This window comes from Carassius auratus, chromosome 40, assembly GCF_003368295.1.
Source record: "Carassius auratus strain Wakin chromosome 40, ASM336829v1, whole genome shotgun sequence".
Lineage (NCBI taxonomy): Eukaryota > Metazoa > Chordata > Actinopteri > Cypriniformes > Cyprinidae > Carassius > Carassius auratus.
Genome location: NC_039282.1, coordinates 1,689,951 through 1,698,589, shown reverse-complemented (window position 1 = coordinate 1,698,589; position 8,639 = coordinate 1,689,951). Strand labels below are relative to the sequence as shown.

Here is an 8,639-nt window from a genome sequence, read left to right as displayed (position 1 = left end):
ATCAGATTTAATCTTTTGACATGCACACACTGCATTAATATAAATAGTTTCTCTCTGTTGTCTCATACGGTTTTAAAAAGCACAATTCATACTTATCTACTTCTGTTACTAATTAGGCAGCGACCAGCACTCACACTGTTGTTTAGTGCTGCTTACTTTATATAGTTTTTAATGACAGAAACTGTACACTAATTCCTCAAAAGGTTTTCATCTAGCCATTCTTTACTATAAAAAATGTAATACTAAGTTTGATCATCAATCATTTATTTTGAAAAAAAAAGAAAAAACAATAACAACAAAACCCAACACACTCTAAATACAACCATCATTCATAGTGAAAAAAAAGCTTTGTGTAAATTACTCCTAAAACCTTAATACTACCATTATCAGTTAGTATGAACTAAAATAAACAATCGGTCAAAGATTGAGAATAATCACATGCTGAATTCTGGATCAGACTCCCCACAGAAACCAGAAGGTGGAGCACTTGCTCTTTTTGAGAGATGCTGGAACTAGAGAGGCTCCGCTCAGTAAGTCATCATCCACAGGGGTTTGGAGGAAGCTGGATCTGGTCAGGGAACTGGACTTCCCATGAGCCTCTCCTGACGCAGAGAGATCAGTCTGTTCAACCACAAGCTCTCTGCTTCCTCTTTATCCATGAAGAGCTGCAGGAGATGAAGAGAGCCAGTTAACTTCATTCATTCAGACTATTACATTACAATGAACTTCCAAAGAACTTTACTTGTGTCGTCCATTATACTACAGCATCACTACAGGAACAGCCCAAACCCCACTGTGCCAAACTCTGAATCATCCACAGAGAGCCGAGAGAATGAAGATACCAGTGGTCTAAGACTTTTTCTATAAAGATGTTTCCTTTCTTTATTTTTATGACCAAACCTGCATCTATGGCTACTTTTATGGGAAGATCAATATTTAAAAGAAACAAATACTATTAAGTTGTAAGCACAGCAGTGATGGAAAAACAACATAAACTGACAACCAACTCATCAATATAACAAATATTATGTACAATTATTCAGTAACACTTCACTTTAAGGATCAGTTCTCAATATTACTTAACTAGTTGCTTATTAGAATGCATTTGACTAGAATATAGGCTGTTTATTAGTATTAATAAAGCACCAATTCAGGTTTTATTCTGCATGACCATATTTTAGATCCTTTAATCCTAAACCTCATACCTAAATTTAACAACTACAAATGCAGTGACTGAAGTATACTGAGGAGGTGTTTTTTTTTAAGAACTGTATATTGGTTTATAAATGCATAATGCATTGGATATTATTACAGTAAACGCCGTGATCCGTTTCTGTGCAGTTCAAGTGAACATTAACGAGTCCTCCTACAGAGAGAAGTGAGATCAGATAATCTGCGCCCACAGCAGGAAATCTGTGACTGTCTGCTACCGTTTCACATCCCCTGGTGGTTTACTCCTCTCAGGGGAATGAAGAAGCCTGGATTTGGCCGAGGTCTACTAACGCCCTGATGCTATAGATCTGAAAAGTAACCCGTTTGAAACAAATCTTTCCTATTGGTTTCTAATGGGTTCCAAGCCTGCGCTCTAATTGTCTGGGTTGTCTTAATATAGGACGATGACAGCTGCGATTAGATTTGGAGCAAGTGTAAATGGCATTGCATCATAAACACATCAGACAGGGTAATACGCGCGGTTGATTCGGATGTCAGCGGAAAGGCAGAATTTGAGTGATTCCCACATTAGTTGTGCTCATGAGTTCCTTAAGTTTGGAAGTTCTGGATTCTTCTCCAACACTCATCACTCATTTCCTTCATCCAAAAAACACGAGAGGCACCAAATCAAATCTAGGCAGTGGAGACTGATAGCTCCCATCCCGCCGCACGCGGATGTGTGTGTGCATTATAAACGTGTCATTTACATCGGGTTAGGGTCCGCCCGTAGCGCTCATCCGGCTCTGTGTTAGCCCGGGAAACACGACTGAGGGTGTATGGTGCCTTTTCGTTTCGTAGGCGATTCAGCGACACGACAACAAGCCTCCTCTGACTCCTAACGCACCTAGCGAAGCGCGGCTAACGGGTTTGAAATTACAGTAGATACAGTAAGTGGAGGTGGCTAAATGATTGCATCATTGCTGGTGATCAGGGCTCTCTCGCCTTGGGCATATTGCTGCAATAGATCAGCCTGTCGAGCTCATCTGCATCAGTCACACCTAACCCAGTTTGCTGAGCGAGAGAGATGGAGCGCGCTTTCGTAGGAAATTCTGTCTGCTAATATTACCGAGGCTGCATAAGAAGAGCCCTGAGAGGCTTGTCAAGAAGTGCAGCAATTTCTACAAGGTGGGGGGAAATGAGTCTTGGGAGAGGAGAATTATTGATCGGAGGCCTTTTGGGAAGATTATGTGGAACTTCAGATGCTGTGACACAAAATTCTTATTTAATGTATGATGGTAATAAAATATATATTTTTTTCTTTGAAAGAATTAGAGAGTTTCATGCTGAAGCGGAGAGATTAACTTGAGATTCTAACACACACACTTTGGGTTTTTGTGTTTTAGGAGGACTCTACACAGACATTTTTAGACTGTACACCTTCCTGTGGCTCAGTGGTGGAGCACTGCGTTACTAGCGCAAAAGGTTGTGGGTTTGATTCTCAGGGAGCACACATACTATATATATATATATATATATATATATGGGTCAAAGACGAAAAAGTGTTCAACCATAAAAAAAAAAGTTTAATACTGCTTTAAACTGTTGTAGTTTTTCCTCAAAAAAAAAAAAAAATTCTTAAAGTTTTCTGTTTTATTTAATTGCAATTTTGTTTTTGTTTTTCTGAGCAAAAAATAAATATCATACATTTTCCCCTGATTTACAGAAGACACCCAGTAAAATGTCATTGAGTGTAACATTCTTGTCAGGCATATTTACAACAAAAATCTATTTATGACATATTAAAAGACTAATTACTTTCACCCAAAATACTAATGAGTTGTAATTTTACATTTTTAACATTTGCCACCACTACCCTATGTTTTGCCCATTTGTCAGTAAGAATTTTTTACTAATTTAAAACAATAAAATTTAGTATGCTCCATTATTCTTTTAGATATTTTAATATGTGCACGTCAGAATAAGCATGTTGTTTGAATTTTAGCATAAATACGGTGTTAAACTGAATGACAATGTATCATTATTTCAACCAAATTTTGACATTTTATTCTCCAAAAACTTATTTGAAACCTTAAAAGTAGACATTTTACTTACATTTAATGTGCTTTCTATGGACACAAAATCACTTTTGTTCATTTCTTTTGATGCGGACATCTTAACGTCTTAGACCCATATATATATATTATCTTGTCATTTAACTGGGGAATTCAATAGACTTCTATTGTTTCATTTACAGCTAGGTATAAATACTGTAATCGAACCATAACAGAACATGTTCAGCATTTTTACAATTAAAAATACCTCATCTTCAGTGTTTTTACAAACGGAGATGTTCCTAAGACAAGGTTCTGTCAGATACAGCTCACGTCTGGCACAGCTGTGTGTCTGACATACGCTGAAGCAGATAAAGCGGTCTTACGTTCGGGTGAGCCAGGGTGTTGCTCTCATTGTAGGTGATGGAGCTGGGCAGAAGGGACACTTCCTCTTTTATAGTCTCGGCCTCGTTCTTCATCTCTACAGCTTCAGTCACCTACAAATAAAAAGTTATGCTATTTACAAAAACATCAAGAAATCACACCGAGCACTGATCCTTCCATCATTCCAGACAGTCCTCTTATTCATTATAGTCAAATCCACTCAAAATTGAATTTTCCTTTATGGGTAAACTATGCCACACACTCTTTGCTGCTGTTTTTTCTTCTTTTATCTGTGTGACATTAGTCGATTGCAGACACTGAGATATTTTTGCACCTTGCTTCAGATTTGCAGCTGATAACGAGTCATTCTTGAAGCACAGCAAAGTTGAGCAAACACTTATCTGCAGCTGAGTTCAGTGTGAGAGATGTTGAACTGAGGGCAGTATAATGATAACAGAGCTCACTCTTGTCCTTTATAACATCTGTATCCGGGCTAAGCACACTCCTGTGTTTAACGTGTAGTGCACCAAACCCTGTTAAGTGAGGTTTTATCTGGAGAGTACTGAAAAATCAATTGTGCGTGAATGAATGTATTTGTGTTTGTCCAAAGAATGTCCTGCGTGTTTGCTGTGAGTGAGTGCAGCGCTGAAGTCCTACAGACAGACCTGAGATCAGCACAGGAGAGCTGTCATCTATCATACAGACTCATTTCAGCTGCCACCTTTTGTCTCAGGACACAGAGATCTGTGAGCATTTGTTAGTAATCTGATTTGAGCGGTGAATGTGAACGCTGGCGGACCGGATTCAGGGTGAACGACGGCCCACCGATGTGCCACAGACCAAACGAGAATAGAATGGCAATCATTTCATTAGCAGACAGACGGAGAGTAATCCAGCGAAAAGAAATACAATAAAAGAATATATCTATATATGAGAAGGAAGGGAAAGAGAATAGAGAGATGTACCTGGGTGGTCCGGGATGATTTGAAAGCCTGAGGAACAAAGGAGTCGCTCTCAATGGCCTCGATATCCTTTATCCTCCTCACCTGCTCGGCCAGAGACACTTCCTCTAGAGGAAGAGAAAACAGAGCGGTGAGTGGACAGACGAGAGGTCAGCGGGACAGGTCAGACGGTCACAAACCACGGAAGAGGAAAACAAACATCACTTTAGTGGATATCGGTGTCTGTCTACTGGACACATGAAGTGCACATGACACACTGAAGCAGGCTGTGTCCCGATCCCTTTCACTGTCAGAACAACACACCGACCAAACAAGCAAGAACACAGCACAAGAAAATAAGACTGGTTTGACAGTTGTGTTTGGTGTCCTCTGTAGTCACTACTAGTCAAGTCCGAACAGACAAACCGTCTAGGAGTTTGGTGCTGGTCTCAGAAGATCATCTTTAGTTTGATATATATATACACAGTACAGACCAAAAGTTTGGACACACCTTCTCATTCAAAGAGTTTTCTTTATTTTCGTGACTATGAAAATTGTGTTGTCACACTGAAGGCATCAAGGGCTATTTGACCAAGAAGGAGAGTGATGGGGTGCTGCTCCAGATGACCTGGCCTCCACAGTCACTGGACCTGAACCCAATCCAGATGGTTTAGGGGTGAGCTGGACCGCAGACAGAAGGCAAAAGGGCCAACAAGTGCTAAGCATCTCTCGGGGAACTCCTTCAAGACTGTTGGAAGACCATTTCAGGTGACTACCTCTTGAAGCTCATCAAGAGAAAGCCAAGAGTGTGCAAAGCAGTAATCAAAGCAAAAGATGGCTACTTTGAAGAACCTACAATATGACATATTTTCAGTTGTTTCACACTTTTTTGTTATGTGTATAATTCCACATGTGTTAATTCATAGTTTTGATGCCTTCAGTGTGAATCTACAATTTTCATAGTCATGAAAATAAAGAAAACTCTTTAAATGAGAAGCTGTGTCCAAACCTTTGGTCTGTACTGTATGTGGATCAGTAATTACAGTCTGCATGAAATGGAAGTTGTGATCCTGTTTACTTCCCAACTGTGAGGTAAATCACAGTAAAACTGCTTCTTACATGAAGAAAAGATTTAATTTGGTCCAATGAGAATCTATTGGCTCACAATGCAATATTCCATTTAAAAAAAAGTGTCCATTTCGATTTCTTGGTGACTCGGTGCACACATCCCTCACAGTCTTCTGAAATCACCAGAGTAAACATTACTCAACCTTACACAGCTTTTAAATCAGAAGTCTCTCTATACGGTTCCAGACTCGCCAAGCATGCAAATGATTATTTATCTATTTAATAGCTGAGAATTGTTCCTGTTAATGAAAGCGAAAGCCAGTGATGTTCATCACAGCATTGAAGTGAAAACCAGATCAGCTGATTTATTCTGAAGACAGATTTATATTTTCTAACAAGTTCATTGTGTATTCACTGTGCTTTATGCAGTTCTGTTGTAACTTTACTGATTTGTATTAAGAAAAAAAAAAAATATATATATTGGAATGAGTTGGTTGGTTTGGAAAATTTACCTAATTAAACAATATGTAAAACAGCAATTACATAAAAAAAATACTAATAAACTAATTTGTTTTTGTCCAGTCAGTCGCTCTTCAATTCTTCTTCAGTTTTGTGAAGTGGATGTTGGTGGATGAGTACACTCATTCAGGAGCGTTGTGTTTGGCTTGAAGATGTGAAGCATGCTCTGAACAAAATGATGCATGGGACACAAACTCAAATTTAGTATCAGGCTCTTATTCCGGTATTTCTGTATATTGTATTTAGTTTCTCCTTATAATCATATCAGGAGATACATATGCTAATGACAGGAATTGTCCTGCATACTAACATACAGAAATATTCTTGTCATATCCATCTTATAATTTTGATTCAAGCTATCAGCTGTCCTTCTTTGATGCCCTCTGGTGGTTCAGCTTATTAATATGAACACTAAATGGCTTCAACGATTGCTGATAGTTTAGAAGGTAACGTTTTATTTTGATATTCCACATTCTACTGACTGTAAGTTACTGTGCAACTCTATCAACCTGTTCTACTTACAGTCCACAAATACTCTAATGAGAGTTACTGCAGTTAGCAGAATATCTAAAGTGAACCAGTAAGTCCGGTCTCATACAGAGATCAGTGGTTTAACAGAATATCTGTATGCTGGCTGTGCACTGCCTGCACAATTATCAAGAGACAGAATTTCAAGGAGATTTCAAGAAAATAAATAAATTCTAAGGTTCTTTACTGTAAAGCGATCTTTTATGAATTCATATGCAAATTTCACTCACTCTACATATAAAAAATTAATAAAATTACTGATACTGTTTGATACTACTTACACAAATAAGAGCAGCTGGCTATATTGTGTCTAATATTAAAGCTACTCCATATAAACCTTGTTTTCTGAACTATAAGCCGAGATTACCTACAGTCACAGGTGTGCTGTTATTCACAACATCAGCACGGCTGTCTGTGTGATCCTGCTAATTTAAGACTTCCTAAAACATAAAACACAATGTATTACTGATACTCAGATTCACCCACAATCCTATCTCTAGCCACACAAGTGCTCAGAAACAAACACTGTTAGGTGGGAAGCATGCCCTCTCTCTCTCTCTCACACACACACACACAGATCCCTGCGCTAATGAGAGGAATTAATTGAATCCATTAACTGCCAGGGAGGAACTGTCACAACACATCTTCTCACTCTGCTCATTAATGAATAAATGAATATTTGCTCTGGTTTTCTCTCTGCTAAGTCTGCTAACTCTCTCTCTCTCTCTCTCTCTCTCTCTCTCTCACACACACACTCAGCTTTTAGTGTTTGTCTTATGAGGCTCATGAACAAACACTAGCACTGTAATTTCTTTTTGGCAAACAGCTGATTTTTTTTTCCCTTAAAGCAAAACACTCATTCTTATGAATATCTAGCTTCATTCAAATAATATACATAGACCTTGATTTGACACTAAGTTCACACACACACACACACACACACAAACACACACACACACACACACACACACACACACACACACACACACACAAACGTGTCAGAGCTAACTGATGATGTCATGACACACCTGCTCTGGAACCAAACTTGTAATAAAATAAGACAAACAATTTCACACATAGTGACAACAGTTTGGCTTCCCAAAAACACACACACACAGCCAAACAGAGGCGCAATATCCTCTAGGAGCCTACAGACCGTCCTTAAGATGACAGCAGTCCACTGGCTCTCAATCACACACTTATTACTGCTCCTGTGTGTGTGTGTGTGACATCTTAATGACTGCTACACACACACAAACACACAAGCCCATGCACCCAGATATATCAGTGACAACCTATCCTTTGTCCGGACTTCCATTAGTGCCTCATGCTTTTTGACAAACACATTATTGGTAGATACAATGACTTCCATATGCTGTTTGTCAGATGTCAGAGAGGAAAGATATGTATTTCATAGGAAAAGCTCAAATAATGGATTTTTAGAGAGGGGCCTGTGCCGAGCCGATAGCAGAAAACCGATAGCACTGTCGGAGAGACACGATCAGCACAAGACCAGGTCAAAGTTGACATTTAATACTGACACATTATCCACAAAATTAATTTAGAGCCATTGTCGCTGCGTTACACAAGTCTTATAGCAGTCTTCTCCACCGACCGAGAGAGACATGATGAAGATATGATTCTGATGCTTGTCTTTCCCTGCCATCCTGAAGGACTAAACTGACTCCGTTCTCTATTAAACATGAATGAATGCATATTTAGGTGTGAAGAAATTTGTGCAGCATCTTGAAACACTCTCAGTAGAAGTTTCTCTTCTTTACAAGCGTGTTCAAGTCAAAGGAAAGCTCGTCTCCAGCAGACAGGAACAAGAGAACAGCAGAAGAGGGCGATGTTCAACAACTCAAGCCACTGCAGCACCACGCTCAAGGATATCAGAGGAAAGTGAACGCCTGATTCATTCCCATAATTCAATGCCTTACTTCCATGAGCTAAATCACAGCGGCTCTCATCACTGATGGAATAATTAAAGCAGTAG

General features: G+C 39.1%; 1 protein-coding gene across 1 annotated transcript in view; it reads right to left on the bottom strand.

The window, feature by feature from the left end:
• Positions 1-247: 247 nt before the first annotated feature.
• Positions 248-8,639, bottom strand: part of rsrc1 (arginine/serine-rich coiled-coil 1) — a 127,676-nt gene continuing 119,284 nt past the window's right edge. The window contains exons 8-10 of the mRNA XM_026225902.1: positions 4,553-4,656; positions 3,590-3,700; positions 248-665 (exon numbers count right to left, since the gene is read on the bottom strand). Coding sequence (XP_026081687.1) covers positions 573-665; positions 3,590-3,700; positions 4,553-4,656 — 308 coding nt within the window. The 3' untranslated portion in view covers positions 248-572. The remainder of the gene's footprint in view (positions 666-3,589; positions 3,701-4,552; positions 4,657-8,639) is intronic.